The 17,848-nt window shown below is 38.0% G+C and overlaps 1 protein-coding gene across 1 annotated transcript in view; it reads left to right on the top strand.

The window, feature by feature from the left end:
* Nucleotides 1-17,848, top strand: part of PKHD1 (PKHD1 ciliary IPT domain containing fibrocystin/polyductin) — a 477,374-nt gene that overhangs the window by 248,566 nt on the left and 210,960 nt on the right. Inside the window, 2 exon segments of the mRNA XM_033217424.1 lie at nucleotides 4,263-4,328; nucleotides 9,778-9,906. Of these exon segments, the coding sequence (XP_033073315.1) occupies nucleotides 4,263-4,328; nucleotides 9,778-9,906 (195 nt within the window).

The following is a 17,848-nucleotide window of genomic DNA, read 5'->3' as shown; positions in this document are numbered from 1 at the left end:
AACAAACAATATATTGAGAGTATAGTATGAGAAAATTTGTTTAGTTCCTTACATTTGTGTTTTTTTGCCTCCTGGGTAAACAGCTGAAATGCTTATTCCCAGGACCCTCCTGAGAAGTTCAGGCTCTGTAGGTCTGTGGCAGGGTCTGGGAATTCACAAATGCCTTCACAGAAGTATGAAAAACATTGCTCTGAGTAAGAATAACAATTGTTATTCTTCTCTGAGTTAATTAAGAAGGTTTAATTGAGCTAACTTTTAGGATTGTGGCTAATGCAGACGTATCTGTTGGTGTCTTGATCAAGTTCTTTTCCTTTTGTCCCCCCTAAAATTCACTGTTTCATAAGTGAATGATACAGGGATAATAGAAGACTCAAAGGTAATCACAGGATTTTCATATACTATTTCTGTGAAGGCCTTTAAAGGATCATGTTTTATGAGGGCCAAGATGCCTTCCACGGCTGCCTCTGAGGCTGAAATCAGACAGGAGTGTGGTCCTGCAAATCAAGCTTTAGCTGCCAGTGACTAACTCACAAGCAAGCTTTCTCTGTGGCTAAGCCAAAGAGGTCAGCTTCTGGGGAATGAGGTCAAGTTCACTGAGCAGGACAGGAGGAACAGCAGGAGTGTGCAGATTTGTGAGTCAGGACAAGGAAAAGATGTGGAGGCAACAGAGGAGGTAACAGAGAGGATGTGGAGGTAATAGGTGAAAATGCAGAGAGAGCCAAGAGCTGGCTCAGGAAGACAGAGCTGGAGCTTGGGTCCAGGGCAGACAGAGACAGAAAGAGAAGTCATGAGGTAGGGTGAGATTGCGTGACATTTGCAGATACCGATTGCAGTTGCGATTTTATGTTCTTTCCCTGTGTAGTCAGTGGCTGACACACTAGATAAATGTGGCCTGAATGAGAGGTACTAATAGGTGCGTAAACTAAAACGACAATGTGAGAATGAGAATATGAATGAAAGAGTGAAATAGGGAAGGAGTCTGTAACCTACTAAGATTCCATGTGTTTTTTATTTTTAAATAAATGGGTGCTTATTTCTCCCTCTGAAGTTTCAAGAGAGAATTAGACCTGCTTAGGGAGAGAATTAATTAATTTTTCTCTTTCCTAGAGCCTTAAGTGAGGACAGAATGTATCAGACACAACACATTAACCTGGTAGGCGCTAGTATCATATCTACTTTAGTAATTCTCTTTTACCAGGAGCCATTTTCTTAGCACATTTTCCTCTTCACCCTAGATGTCTGTGTTTATGGCAAGTTTAGATCATACAGCACTCGTCAGAAAAAGTTGGCAATAATTGACCCAAAGACTTTTTTTTTTGTCTTTTTGAGCATCAGATCTTCTTACAATCTGGGAAGGATCAACTACAATGGGGTTCCATTTATAAACACAGAAGATTAACCATTCTCATATTACAAATACGAAATCAGAAATCATAAGCACTGAGAAAACATATGTACAATATCACAGCTTGTGTAAGGCTTTTAAACTTTTCCCAAGTCAATACTTTCATTCTCAAATGATTTTCATCCCCCTTTGTATTTATTCAAATTGGAAATGACACTTCACATTTACAGTTCTTTGTAGAGTCAACACACTTAACAAACTTTAGCAGATCTGGTTAAGTTGCTTACCACTCTGTAATACTACAGCTCATCATGATTGGATACAGCTGTAAAAAGAGTGGAAAGTAAAAGCATATTTCTTGAGCCTTGTTGACTGGCACCTGGAATCATGAACATGCCATAATGATAGTATTGATAATAGTTAACATTTATGTTCATGATGTGCCAGGCACTGTGCTAAGCATGTTCGTGGATTATTCTATCTTTTCTTTCCAATAGCCCTATGAGATAGATAGTATGATTATTTCCACTTTTAGATGAAATGAATGAGGTTTAGAAATGGCAAATAACTTGTCAGTGGCCCATGTCTAGGAACCAGAAGAGCCAGGATTCAGATCCAGGCTGTTGGGCTCCAGTACCCACATTCTTCCTACCATTCACTATTGTCTCTCATGACTATGACCAGAAAATGGTATTTGGGAAGATAGCCCCCTGACTCGTACTCATCTGCCCCCAGCGGCATGTAGAGGTGGTGGTACAGGAAATCAGACTTCTAATTTTTGCAGCTTTTGTTAACTTTTCTCTGTCTGCTCTGATCCTGAAACTACTTCACTTCACTGACTGGCATTCATACACTCAACATTAGTGAGGTGAGCAATAGATTTTCAATATACTTTTTAGTTTTGCAATGTCTGTTTTGGGAGGGGATTCTCCTAGAGGTGGGGACCATTTGTGCATGTGTAGAGGTTTAAGAAAATCAGTCACCGCTCAGTCCAGAAGCCACTGGTGCAGTATAGTGGAAAGAGCTACAGATACAAGATTAAACCTAGGATTTCTAAATTGGCCCATGAAAATGAAGTATCTACATTTCTAGCAATATCTGGTCTCATAAGGTGCATGAGAAAAGTCTCTCTCTCAAAAATTTGAAGACACAGCTAACTATTGATGTAATCTTAAATTATCAGTTGATGCTCAATAAATATTTATTAAATTGAGAACAAGTTTGGGATGAATATCACAGAATGGATTTAGAAGTGCTTTTCAACTTTAGAGAATGCACAAATCAATGTGAACAGAAGTGGATGAGTTAGACCTCATTTTAAGAAAAGGAAATGACACCTTGACTAGTGACTTTACTATTAGTATTAAGTTAGAAAGACACGTGAAATCAGCAACAGGGTGAAGGAACAGTTTAAGCAAAGTCTTGGAAGTGGTGATAAAGGTAGAACATGTCAAGAGCATGTTGTCATTGCACCTGGTCTCAGCATGTGGCGGTGTAAGGAGAAAGACACAAACTCGTGATTTACATCCTTAGAAAAATTTTAAAAAGAGAAAATGACCAAAATAGGATTAGAGGAATTGAAGAGGTCTCATCATGGATCTCTTTGGGGATCATTTTCTTTGTAGTATTCTGAAGCTTATGTTTTATTTTTATTTTTCATTTTTTAGTTTTTTTTCAAGACAGAGTCTTGCTCTGTCACCCAGGCTGGAGTGCAGTGGCATGATCTTGGCTCACTGCAACCTCCACACTGCAGGGTTCAAGCAATTCTCCTGCCTCAGCTTCCCTAGTAGCTGGGATTACAGGCGTGCACCACTACGCATGGCTAGTTTTTGTATTTTTAGTAGAGACGGGTTTTACCATGTTGGCCAGGCTGGTCTCGAACCCCTGACCTCAAGTGATCTGCCCACCTCAGCCTCCCAAAGTGCTGGGATTACAGGTATGCGCTACAGCGCCCAGCTGCTTATGTTTTATAATTGGAAAGAATGATCCTCTGTTTCTTTCATCTGTGATGGAGGAAAGGGTTTAGGGTTCCAGGAAAACAAAAGTGGAGAGTGTGAGTTCGGCCAGGTCCCCGAGGCTGCAGCCTTCAGCAACACGGAGTCCTCCAGTGGTGGGAGGTGTGGCTCATGTGACAAACGATAAGGCAGAAAGGTAATTAACCAATAAGAGACAAGGTGTGACCGAAAAATGGAGTTTGTGCACCTGATTACTAATTAATCAGGCGTGAGAGCACCTTGTAGATGCATTCACTATTTAATTATAGCAGCCTCTCTTGGCAAAGGAGCATATGTTCCCAGCGTAATCTACTGGTTTATACTGACATCAAATTGTCATTATCAGAAAGAATCAGGCCTTTTGATTATTTCCACTAATTTATTGAACACTTAAAATTAATGAACCCCAGTCCTTTTAAATGTGCTCGGTTGGCTTGGATGATGGGAGGAGGATAGGGGGTGGGGAAAAGGCTTCATTAAAAGGACAATTTGTTTGGATAAAGGTAAAGCAAATACATTTCATGGATGATCTGAACTCTATTGGTGAAAAACACATGAATTCTAAAAGCTGAGCCTACGAAATGATGAAGAGAAAAATAGGATATGAGGTATATGCCCTGCTGGACACCATTGGCCTCCAGAGAACATATGGCTAAAGGTTTTGTTTCTATTTTTGTTTTTCCTAATTATTTATGTGCCGGTTCTCTTGGAGACATTTATTACAATTAAGTTTAATCAAATGAAAGCAATCAAAATCAAATGTTGGAAATCAATTGTTAGATTAACTAACAAGGATTTCATTTTTTGTTTTGAAAATTTAGGCAACTAGAATTCAGCATAAATTCTTTTTTTCTCACATGTGACTATCTTTAATATTAAGATGATCTTTGTATCACATGCAAGTTGTGGCTTTTGGTATGTAGTTTCAGGTGAAGGCCGAGTTCGAGTCATTCTCCGGGTGAAGGAAGGTATGCCCCCAACTATTTCAGGTGAGTATTAACACACCAAATAGAAGTGTCTAGTATAGCAGAATGTCCTCCAGTAGTTCTACAAATTCCACCTTGTCATATTGTTAATAAACAGGCAGATATCAGTCCTAAAGCTTATATGTCTGATAACTCTCTATTGTGTTGCCCTGTAACTAAAATATGTATCTGCATGTCAAAAAATGATATAAAGGTGCATTTATTTTTCAAAACAATGAAAGTAAGAATTGAAACATATAAATAAGCACATTTCATAAATTATGGACCATATGTGCACATAGGACTCCAGATCTGCAGATGGGCTATTAGGCCCCCTCCAAATGGAAAGAAAAATTCAGGGTATCTCTAAACATTAATTGTTCCTGGTAATTTCAGGAAATCAGGGTAAACAAACCCTCCTCAAAAGTCAGATCATTCTGTGAAATCTTTCTAACTCAAAAAGCCAAATTCTCAAAGACTAAATGTCTCCTAAGCACCTTCTGTTGTATTTCATTGTTTGTTTTTGTTTATTCTGAGTCAATTTAACTATACATTTGCAGGAGGAATAAATCTTTTCAAAGGCAGAGATTTCTTTTAATTTTTAGTGGCATTTTTGTGCTATGTCAGAGCAGAGCCCATGCTAATCAGAAAATGATCTAATGCCTTCATTTAAATTAATAGATAAATGAGGTAAGAGAACTGGACTAAAACTGTACAATAATCCTGAAGGTTACTACTCCATGTTTATTGGGCTATGAAGAATGTGATTCAAGATTGTTTTCAGAATGTTTTCTGAGCTGCCACACACTTGGTTTTTCATGTTCCTTGTCCTTCATCTCTCTGTGCCTTTAGATGATTCAAAATGCCTTGTTTATTGAGTGCCTTTTATGCAAGGTGTGGGGGATACCATGATGAGCAAGATAGAATGGACTTTGACTTTATGGGGTCTTATGATCTCTTGGGGATGTCAGTCAAACTACTAAGTAATCAATTAATACAGCTGTTTTAAAATAACTGTTATAAGGAAAAGGATAGTTCTCTCTTCTCTGAAAGTTTCTGTGTTCAAATTCCTCAAGAAGAGATTTGATTGGTTGTGTCACTGCCTAGTCTGTAGAGGACATACCTGTTGGGGAAGCTCTCATGCCAGGCCCCCTTCTGTGGATACTGGACCATCTATGAATGGCCATTCTTGGTTCAACCATCTGTAGTCAGGGTGGCGTCACTCAGCACGTAGTGTGATGATTTCTGTACTAAGGATTCTTTGGAAGGATGGCATGGTGTCTAGCATTCAGAGCTTTTTAGAAGGGGTCAGTTTAACTGGAGATGCTACAATTACAACTGCTGATAAATAGAAAGCCCATACTTCATAGAGTTGTGGATTTTAACAAAGGTGGAGACCTTACAGGCTATCCTATCCAGTTGCCTCATTTTACAAATGGGGATGTGAAGTCCAGACATTAAACTTAGTCATATCAGTAGTCAGTTATATGAGCCTAGATAAGAACTCAGGTGTCTCAGCTTAGCCCAGTGTTCCTTCTGCTATACAATGTAGCCTTGAATGTGTTTACATTGCCTTATTGAGCATAGATTTACTTATGAGTTATATTAAAATCTAGCCAGTTTTCCTACCTCATATAGCTTGGGACAGAAAACTATTTCAAAACACAAAGAGTTACAGATTTAGTACAATATCATTCATCAGGAAGAAATTTTAAATAACATACTTCCAAGACATTGCCTGATTCTCATGGTATGTAGCATATGTGCTAATGCCAAAATTTAATCATGGTCATGTATTTTGTTTAGTGAGTAGCTCTATGTAAAACAGTAACATTATTGCAATATCATTTTTGTGCCAAAAATAAGAATGAATGAGTGAATGAGTTAACACATCTATGTGTGTTAACTCATCTATCTGTGTTAACTCATTCATTCCATTGTTTGAATGGGTCAATCCAATGTTTGAATGAGTTAACCATCTATCTACGTGTTAGCCCGTATGAGTATGTAGTATGCACCCATACTAAGTGCACATATTGTCCATGGTCATATGAGAACATCGAGATCATCAGGGATTCTTTTCCTAAATTTTCCCACAGACTTAAGTTTTTGTCCCTTTCTTTGATCTCTGAGATTCAGGCAACCCTACTCTTGTTCAAAGTTAACTCACCCCTACTTGCATCTTCCATACTTTCCCCCATCAGCAAACAACTCATTATCTTGTGTAGTTAACCTTTCTTTCCTTACTGGCTTCTTCTGTTCAGTGCCTCCCAATTAAAAACAAAACAAAACAAATTTGTGGATACTGAACTTTCCATTAGCAGACGCTGTCCTGCAAACTTCTCAAAAGCCTAGCCTCCTCTTCATGCAGAGCCATGAAAACCTGGGTTGATGAAGAGCAAAGGTGTGGAGGGTAACATTTGGCTCATATATCAGGCTCGAGACCATCTAAAATCTTAGCTGCTTGTTGAGTGACAAATTTGTACAGGGAAGCAAGGAGAGGCCTCATCAGGAATGTTGGTCCAGACCAAAATTCATGGGCTGCAGTTTTGAAACTAGTCTAATTTATCTAAAGATTCAGAAGACAGCTCAAAGGCTGTGATTCTCAACTCTTAAGACTGTTCATTCCTCAGTGAGCTTTTTGGATGATCTGACCCATCTTTCCTTCCTTAACTCCAGTGCATTCCTCAATCCACCGTGATGTGGTTTCCATCTGAATCACTCAACTGGGACTACTGTCATCTGGATCACCCATGCCCTGATTGCTAAGCTTAACAGTCACTTCTAATTCTCTCTCTTACCAGAGCTCTACTATTAACAAGGTCACTTGTGCTCTCTGGAGATGCTGTATTACTTAGAATCCCAAGACCTTCCTCTCTTCTGATTCTCCCAGTAGATCTCTGACTGATGCTTCTTTAACTCTTGTAGGCTTCTTTTTCTCTCCACAAATTTGATTGTCAATAGTAGTCATATAGAATCCTAATATTAGTTGTATAGAAATCTGATAACTCTGACAGGAGACTGAAACGTGTTTTCTTATCCGTTAGTGTTCTTATCTTAAGGCAGGATGGTATAGAATAATTAAATTTGTGCATAATAACATTCCTTCATTAGAATAGCTACCTGAAGGCCTAATTTGTCCAACTAAAGACTGGGTCAGCCCTCTTGTAAGCAAGAGTAAAGGTGAAAAAAGTACAGAATATTTGTTTCCATCATCTGTGATATAAAGTTGGAGTAACTAAAGATTCCTGAAGCTTGGCATGAGGTTTTAGAGAACAATCATTGCCTGTTTGAAATATCACTGGAAATGAGGCATCAGAGACATTTTATCTGGACTTTGTGGGGCAAGCTAGGGGTCACCCTCACAAATACCCCTACTCAACCCCCAACTGGGTATTTTGGGTCTAATATTGGGAAGAAGGCAACATTGGGAGAAAACTTAGAAAGGTATTACAGTATTGGAGTTTACGAAATATTTATAAAGCCTCTTACTGAGTGACCCTTATTCCAAGACATTGCCTTATTCCCAAGGTGTGTGGTATATTTTGTACTAATTAAATTGCCTATGGTTTCTGCTTGACCACAATCTATATACTTTTAGGTTATCCTGGAGCTCTACTAAAACCATGACTACTGAGGAATTGGGTCTGGTAGAAAAAATAACTAAGTGTTCCTCATGTTTCTGGCATCAGGCATTTTCCCTTTTCACCTTGAAATCCTCTGGAGCTGTTATAACCACCCTCAGAGTTTCAAATATAGCTCATAGGCCGATGATGCCAAATTCATCTTTGGGCTCAGAGCTCTTCCCATCCTTCCAATTCATATTTTTCCACTGCTTGCTATATAGCTCCACCTGGAGACCACAAAGATACCCCAAATGCCCTGTGGAACAAACTGTATTCATCCACTTCTTAATAATGCCCTTAATGGGTTGGAAGACTCTGGCCTCTCCACCTTTGTCATCCTTCATACTCTGGCCTCTGTCTATTTTACCAACCTTGTCACTTACCTCTCTTCTAGTCCTGTGGTTCAGCAACACCAAATTTCTTGTCATTCCTCCAGTTGACTTCCCATTTTTTGCCTCTGCTCATGCTCATCCTTCTGTCTGCATTGCAACCCTCTTGCCATACACTCATCACAACCTCCCCTTTACCTGAATAACTTCTAAGCCTTTAAAATGCAGCTGAGATTCTACTTCCCTCAGGAAGCTTCTCCTGGCAAAATCTTGCTTCCTTTCATTATCAGGTACAATTAAAAAGAACTCCCCTCAGTGCCTGTATAGAGTTTTTATCCTCTTAATACTGACATAACACTATCAGTTCCTTGGAGGCAAGGGTGACATATTTTATTTCTTTTTGTATCCCTGCTTTTTAAGGGCAGGTCTGATAGAGAAGGTGCTCACTATTTGTGTTGTAAAATTAGCAAATCATGGACGTGATTCCTTCCCTCCCCTCACAAGAGGAGGCCTTTTCATTCTACCCTTTTGAGGCAATTTCTCTGCCCTTCTGACTCTGCACCAGTAATCATGTCCCAGGAAAGAACAAGTAGATATGGTTCAGCATGGTGTTGTGCGTGATGTGATATTGGACAGTCCCCACTGGAAATTATTAGATTTACATTTCAATTATGCGATGGAGATACTAGTAGAATGGTTGAATAGAAAATGCCATTTGATCATCAAAGGCAAAATCAATAGAAACTGGTTTGAATGTATGATCTGCCTGTCAGTTACTGCCCTGAGAAGTTTTTAGATTATTACCCTGCCTTTAATATGTAGGGATAGCTGTGGGAAGAACATAACCTTTGACTCGGTCATTCCATTGAGGAATGTATTTGAAGAAGATAACCAGGATTATTGAGAGATTTGCATAGAGACAGTTAACACTGCATTATTTACAATTTAACAAAGTAAAAGGAGTCTAATGTCAGACAATAGTAATTAAGTAAATTATGGATTTTAAAAATATATGTAGCCACTAAAATTATGTTTACAAGGCATTTAAATAATATGATGAAATGCATAGGAAAATAGGCTAAGCTAAGCAAAATTCAAACTGGGTGTAAAAAATAAGAACAGGGTTTGATATAATCTCAATTATGTAAAAATTCTGAGAAATTCTGGAAGGAAATAGAAATAAAAGGTAGTTATTGCAAGGTAGTGAGATTATAGGCAATTATTACCTTTCTTTATTTGCATTTTCTAAATATTTCATGATAAGCATGCCATATTTATTATAAGGCAAAACACAAATGTATAATCATAAAAGTTGGATTTTTTTCAGAAGTGAAGGTAATCTAAGGATTGAACAATTACTTGCTTTTTAGCTGATAAATATTTGTACAGAAACTTATAAAATGTTAAAAGACAGCTTCTTTGGGAGGTGAAAATACCACTAGCATCCTAAAATAAGGATAGAATTGGGAAGTTATCACAATGAATTAGATTTTCAAAAATTTTTTTTTTATTTTCTAGCTTCTACCTCTGCACCTGAATCAACTTTAAAATGGTCCCTCCCCGAAACATGGCAAGGTGTTGAAGAAGGCTGGGGAGGATACAACAATACCCTTCCAGGCCCTGGGGATGACGTTCTCATTTTACCCAGTGAGTAAGACAACCCAGGAGATGAATCACAGACAGGCTGAACCCAGCCAGATCTTATTATGTTTCATTTATATTGTACAACACAGTAACGAGTATGGAAATAAGTAGGCACTTATGTTGTTTCATTCTTCCTCTTTTTTGGGGGGTTAATGTAGGAGAGCAATTTCATAGACCAGTGAAATCCCCCAAAATTAACCTAGCATATCTTCATTAAAAGTGGAATAAGTACTTGTAATGCTGAAAGAAGTTAAAATAATCCATTAGCTGGTTAGTTTTCTTCATGTGTCAGAGAATGGATTTACAGGTCAGAGAATGGATTTACAGGTTCTAGTATCCTTAAGTTGGAAAGACACAGAGGGTATGGAAGAGAACAATTTATTAACGTGTTCTGATGGTTTGCCTTTGTGAATTTTGAAATACAGGACTGAGGAAGAATGTCAAGCTCTTCGGTTGCTATGAATTTTCAAAATTGCAGAGAAGTAGGTTAATCAAATAGAAAAATATCTATCTATGTATCTATTCATCTATCTATCTAGACCTATCTTCCAGTATACACATATATTTTTAAAAAGATGATTTCTTAGATATATAGAAACACACAGTCATACTTACAAAATTCTTCTTATTTAAAAGAGAGTTTTCAAAAGTTCCAGAATATCTCCCTAGCCTGAGAAGGAAATGTTTTTCATAGGACAATTATATTTTCCCCCAAAGACCTAATTACATTTATGGTTTAATTTGAACCTCTTAAGATAATAGTGAATAAAAGAAGATCCGTAATGGAAGAACATTTAACCATCTGTGAAGTAATAATAATGATAATGTCAAACATTTACTGAGAACTAACAATGTGCCGGGAACTGTTTTCCATGTACCAACTAATTTAATCCTTACAATAACCTTATGAAATAAGTAACATTATTATCCCCATTTTTACAGATGGAGAAGCAGAGGCCTATGGCAATTAAGTCACTTGGTTGGGGTCCCATGGTTTGCAATTAGGCAGAGTCAGAATCTGAACCCAAGCAGTCTTTCCTCCAGTCCTCATCTTGAACCAATAAAGCACGTTCCCTTTCTAAAATGACTACGAGTAAAATAAGAGGATCACTGTATTCTTTGCTTTATTTGTGTGGCAGAACGAAGGAAAAATGAAACAAGATATACAGGCCACCTTCTTCCCATTGGTGGTGTGTTTGTGTGACTCTGCCCAGAGACACAAGGGCCAGGCGTGAGTGGGCTGACCAGTACAAACGTCAATTATTATTATTATCATCCCGCTTCCCCATCAACCACTTCTCTTCCATGGAGGATGTCATTTTTGAATAAACAAGCTCATGAGTCATTCCTATGTGAAAAGGAAAAATCTGTTCTGTCTCAGCCATGTCTTTGATTAATCTAGCCAGCGGATTCGCCCTGGGCTATGGTTTTTTCCTACTAAGCAAGCGGCTTCCCCCACCCCATGCAGGAAGCAAGAGAAGCTTTTGAAGGTTGCCAAGCTTTTAGTATCCTTTGGGGTTTTTATGCCAAGCAAGGAGCCATCTTGGCCATCTTGCTTGGCCCTGCAGTTAACTGTGTCCACTGTGTGCCCTGGGTCCCGGGATCCCTGGCTTTCTCCACTATCCTTCATTCCTTTGTCTATGGTCAGCTCATAATATCATAGTATGGGCCTGAATTCTCCGTGACACTGCTCTTAAATAGCACAAATCAATGCTGGGTGGGGGAAAGGAGGTGGGGCACAGACATTGGATGTAGAGAGGACTTTCCAGTTGACCTTTCAGTGTTATTGTGAGAATCAGAAAAGTTAAGATTTTTTTTTTTTTTTTTTTTTTTAGACGGAGTCTCGCTCTGTCGCCCAGGCTGGAGTGCAGTGGCCGGATCTCAGCTCACTGCAAGCTCCGCCTCCTGGGTTTACGCCATTCTCCTGCCTCAGCCTCCCAAGTAGCTGGGACTACAGGCGCCCGCCAACTCGCCCGGCTAGTTTTTTGTATTTTTTAGTAGAGACGGGGTTTCGCCGTGTTAGCCAGGATGGTCTCGATCTCCTGACCTCGCGATCCACCCGTCTCGGCCTCCCAAAGTGCTGGGATTACAGGCTTGAGCCACCGCGCCCGGCCAAAGTTAAGATTTTTAAAACATACACGGTTATTTTTCATTATTTCTCGCTTTCACATGAAAAGACAGGTGAGTGAAAAACAGATATGTAGTATACAAAAAATAAAATCCTTGCTCATTGCCCCTCTCCTGCTCATTGCCCCTCTCCTATTTTCTAATAACCCCTCTTCTATCTCCAACAAATGACCTGTGATTGATGAGCAATTGAATCCATTGTACCATTCAGATTGGGGTCTTATGCAGGAGCTGCTCTGCCTTACTCTTCCCTTCTGATTTTTGACAGACTGATATTTTGACCTCTGATGGGTCTCTGGATTGAATCTAACTTTGTTTTCTGCTTGTGGTTTTGTCTCTCTCTGAACTCTTCACCTTTTCCTGGCTCCCCTTGTTTCTTTCATTCCTAGCCTTCTTTAAATCAAATAAATTTGTCCACCTGACTGTGGCGCAAAGTAGACGTTCAGTAAGCATCGTTTGGATGAAGTGCATGAACTCATTGCTCCCATCCATAATTCAATAGCAGAAATAAATCTTTGGGTTTGACAGGATTGACACATACCACTCTAAGATTTTACAGTCTGTGGAAAATAATGTCTTCTCCTTTGAACAGATTCCTAAGAATTATGAAATGATTTTTATGATGATAGTAATGATGGCGATAGTAGCAACTATAACCTGAGTGCTTGGTGTGTGACATGCACTATGCTAAGTATTTTACAAGGATTTTTCTTTTCATATAATTCTCATAACTACTCTATAGGTGGATTCTGTTATTATCCCTGTTTTTACAGATGAAAAATCTAGGATGCAGAGAGGGTAACCTGCTGAAGTTTTACCCAGCTAGTAAGTAAAGAAGCTGGGCAGGAAATCAGAGAATTTAAATCAGGAGTTCTAATTCTTCATTGTATCTTTCTTTTTTCAAGAAAAACTTACCATCCATACCTGCTCTGATATCTCCAAATTAGGCTATATATTATACTGAATTTATGCCCCTCTCTTTACCATCCACATTCTTCCCTTAACTTCCCTTAATTTGAAATAAAACAAAAATAAAATAAAAAACTACTATTTGTTGAGTATCTACTGTACGTCAGATACACTACTTGAGGCATTTAATCTTATCACACATGCTTGGAAAAACTGGAGATACTTCCCAAAGAGGTATGCAATGCAATGAACCATTGCATTAGAAACATTCTAATGCAATGAACCATTAGTAAACGCATTTGCTTTGCATCTGGTAGCAAATGTAGTTGTAATTCAAATGAACACCCCCTTTCCAGTTCACTTTAGCAAATATTTACCAAACATTCACTGTATTCAAGGCACAGTTCCAGGTGCTCACAATCTGGGAACCCAGTGTCAAGTACCATATAACTGTGACCTCAAACAGCTAGGGATTTAACTGGGTTAATAAAACACACAATGCACAATAATACAGCAAATAGCCATAATAAATACTGAATGTGTTTAGAGTCATAGTGTCTCTGGGGTAAAGGTGGCTTCATGGAAGAAGAGGCATTTGAAGTGAATTTTGAAAGATGAGGTAAGAATTAGAGGGGCAATTATGAGACACAAGGGCATACTGGGGATCCTTCAGGGTATAGGATGAGCTGTCAACTAGGATAAACCTGGGGTTCACATTTGGCTTCTGACATTTACAACAGTGTGACATTGGACAAGCTGTAAACCTTTCTGACCCTTATTTATAACATTAGGGCTATAATTAATATATCATAATGTTAAGAAAGATGAAATGAGATAACATCAGTGCACATGACCATCGCATAGAGTTTTGGCGGTAATGGAATTACAGATGAAAGCTGTGATTTGTAATGTATCAGGTGCTCCTTTCCTTCATTTTTCCATCTGGCTGCCCCTCTTGGCCTCTGGTATTAGCAACGCTTTGTATTTGCTTTCCAATGGCTTATTATTTAATTTTCACAACATCCTTGGGAGCTAAATAGGTAATAACTATTATTACAGTAAAAACCCATTTTTACATAATACGATTTTAATGGAACTGCTGATTTTACAAAATGAAAGTGACTGGTAAAAAAGATTTAAGTGATACTTTTGAACCTCTAATATAATTTTATGGTGTTTTGTGTATTTTAATTCATTAATAAAGGAAACGTGTAGAACATTCCCATCATTATTCAAATAGAATAGCATAATTTTTCAATAAAATTCTTAGAGTAAATTGCCTATTTCCATTTTCTGGGAAATCAATTTTATGGAATGACCTCAGACCCATCCTATTCCATAAAAATAGGACTTTACTGTACTAATAAAAGATATCACTATCTTAAGTATGGTATCATTTTCCTTCAAGGCGTTCTATCTTTATGGACATTGGATTTTGAAAGAGCTGTAAATTCTTCTCTGTGGTATTATATAGAGTAAGCTGAGGTAATCACTAAGAATTTGCTCTTGTAGTTTAAGTTCATGATAACTTTGCTTCAACAAATAAGTGTATCTGACTGTCTTTGCTTTCTAAATATTAGAAAAATTGGCCTGAATGCATTCTCAACTTCTTAAGTAGTAGGAACAAGTTCTGCCTTACTCTGCAAATCTCAAACCTTCTGTCAAACGGCAAAAGGATCGCTCTAGTTTCTGCTCTATGCCTTGTCCTAAACTGACCCGAGTGGATTTGTGTAAGATGCCTCCAGTGCTTTCTCAGGATTCTGTTTTAAAGGGTGCAGATATGATATTATGTAGCCTCAGCATCTTTGTGTGTTTATGTGTGTGGTAGAATTCACTGTTACATTCTCTATATTACTTTGAACTGTCCTTATTTGAAGCCATGAATGGGAGAGCACTGTTTTTCTTTTATAATAACTCTTCTGTTTGTTCTGATTTTTAATATTCAGTACCTTAAATGCCAGAGAAGCTTGTCAAACTCATGTGATGTTCAAAGAGGGCAATATGTAATGCACCTCCTTGTTAAGTTGCAAAACATCGTAATAGGTTGGTGATATGAAGCAGTATGATCATAAATCAGAAAGTAATTTTTGAAGGGAGAAACTTCTATAAAATGTTGTGATTATAGAACTATTGACTTCATTCACCTTTTTCTTATCTGAGCTTACATGTAATTCAGTATTTCATACTGAATTATAGCAAAGATGTAGGTCTACAACACCATTTAGAAACCAAACAAATATTGGTGATGTTTCTATAGCTTGTGCAGTTCTCAAATTTTGGTCTTGTACCATTTGGATGGGACATAAAAGCACTAAAGACCGCCGCCCCATTTATTCTGGATTAGCAAGTGGGAGGGGAAGAAATTTAGACTTCAATTACTGGGGTCCTTTTTGTAATATGTGACATCAGAATGGTGACAAGTCGAGTGGGTGTTCTGAAACTGTATCATCACCTGACATACCACCCAGAAACCTAACAACATAAAACACATATTTTATTTTGCTTACAATTTTGTGGGGAAGGGCTAGGCCGAGATGTTCTAATTTGGGTTCTTCCATGCGTTGTAGTTAGATAGTGGCTGGACTGTGGTCATTGAAAGGCTAACCTTGGCTGCCTTTAGATGCCTTTAAGATGGGTCACTCATATGGCTGGGCCTTGATGCTGATTATTGGCTGGGAGCTCAGGACAATCAACTAAGAGGCCTCAGTTCCTCTCCTCATGGGTTTAATTATGGGGCTGCTTGGGCTTCCTCACAACATGATGGCTGGATTCCAAGAAATAGCCTAAGAAAGGGTGTTCCAAAAGTAAGTGGTCCCAGAGACCTATTTGGAAGCCACGTGCCTTCTGAGCTGGCTCTGGCAAGCTCAGAATATCATGGCCATAAATTTCTTGGTCAAGCAAGGTCCTGAGGTTCGCCTAGATTTAGGAGAGGAGAATTAGGTTCCACCTCTCAATGGGAGGAATACCTAAGAATTTGCAGCTGTCTTTAATCTGCCTCTGTGTATGTGTTTATGTGTATAAGTATATATGCATGTATGTAATTAAAAGCAGATGTACTTGACTTAATTCAAAAGGTGCTTTAGAGCCTGCTAAATTTGTGCTGTCTTCCCTGTCTGGACAGACTTTATTTAGATTCTGTTGGCTTGCATGAATCAGAAATTACAGAACACCAGGAGACAGACTGTTCAAAGGGTTTTTAGTTTCTTTATTTTATTTTATTTTTACCTGTAATGCTTCGTGTTAATTATACCACCTCTTCTCTGCTTGAAAGTGGTATTTGTCAACTCTCCAAACATAATTGGGCCCCCAGTTTGGAACTGCTCACTTTGCAGTGAGAATGGATGATAGTTGTTGGACTGCAACTTGTGGTCAAATGTTTACATGTGTGACCAGAGCCTCTTCTTAGAAGAGAGGGATGTGGTGGGATGAGGAAAGACATGGAGGAAACATATTTTGATCATTTTCTTTCAGGGCACACATTAAAGATCCAGGGAGACAACAGTTGAACTTTCCTTTGACCTTGTTTAGAAAGTGGATGGAAAAGCTGTTCTTTAAGCTACTTTTGACCTAAAATTTTAAATCGACATTATTTTCAAATAAAAATACATAAATAAAAAAATCTGAAGTCAAAGATGAAAGGATATTTGGAAACTGTCTATTTCTCCTTCCTTTTAGGCAATTTTATCATAGACCTTAGTGAACCTTGCTTTAAGGATGTCAAAGTCATGTCCTCACCACTAGAAGGAAGGACCAGGATTTCAGACTCCACAGAGCAGGTGTTCTCACCAACATTCCTAAGCAGTTTATTTTTGAAATGATGAATGTAAATAAACTTTTCATATACCAAATTGTTTAAAAATATACTATAGAAACTTACAATTTAAAGCAGTCTAAGCATAAAATGCTTTGCTATATGGAGTCCCTTGATGAACTGATTACCTAGTAATTTATTTGTTTTATTTTGAGGTGGATTTACTTATAAATATTAATATATACGTAAATTATAGACACATACAATTGTTGAGTTGGTAGGAAACGTAGTGGCTTTCTAATCCAACTAAAATGAACCATGATAATGCAAGTGTTTTATAAATTGTAAAATGCTATGAAATATGTTAAGATTATTGCCCAAACTTATATTATGTTTTATACCAAAGCTGAGTGAAATTTTAGTCCCCATGCTTCAACCCAGTGTTTTAAGTTGACCTCTAAAATTTATTAGAGGGACTACTATTGCTTTATTTGTTTTGTTCCTAAAATAGAATTGAATTTTGAGATCAAACACTTGGAGGTTAGGGAGTTCCTTCTAGTTGCAATGACCGTGATTCAAATGGATGCTCCGAAATGAATAGCAGCAGTCCCCTAAACTTTCTGATCAAGACCTGTGATACAGTGCTTTTGCCAGGGTGGACAATTAGGAGTTGGAATTAGAAAGAATTTTTCCCCCAACTATATATGCTTTTCTTCATAAAAATGAAATTTTGATTAAAATAACAGTACATTTTCCCTGTGACAAAATAAACATAAAAAATATAAATATATTGAAATAGGTTGAGATTCTTTTTCTAATCTTAATTTGTCCATCTCTGCTTGATTCAATCATGGCATTTGTTTCTGGGCTAATTAGAACTCACTTAGTATCTACTTTTGGGATCCAAAGTCATGTAGACCTTGACACTCTTTATGGCTTGCTAACTTGCTGGAACTAATTCGAGTTTTACTCTAATAGAGGGCTTTTATAAACCTTTTCTTGTTTTCACTCACCTGAGAAACACACTCATTGTCATGGTCTATTAGTGTGAGCGTCATGGATCGTAGTCATTTTCTAGGAGGGGTGCACGTCCCCAGGATGTAAAGATCATGGGCTGGGGGTAATTGGCAAGCATGAAATATATGAGAGACTGGCATT

The sequence above is a fragment of the Trachypithecus francoisi genome, unplaced genomic scaffold (genome assembly GCF_009764315.1).
Source record: "Trachypithecus francoisi isolate TF-2019V2 unplaced genomic scaffold, Tfra_2.0 Lachesis_group10, whole genome shotgun sequence".
NCBI classification, from domain to species: domain Eukaryota; kingdom Metazoa; phylum Chordata; class Mammalia; order Primates; family Cercopithecidae; genus Trachypithecus; species Trachypithecus francoisi.
Note: the sequence above shows the minus strand (reverse complement) of the source record. Positions and strands in the feature narration are given on the sequence as shown.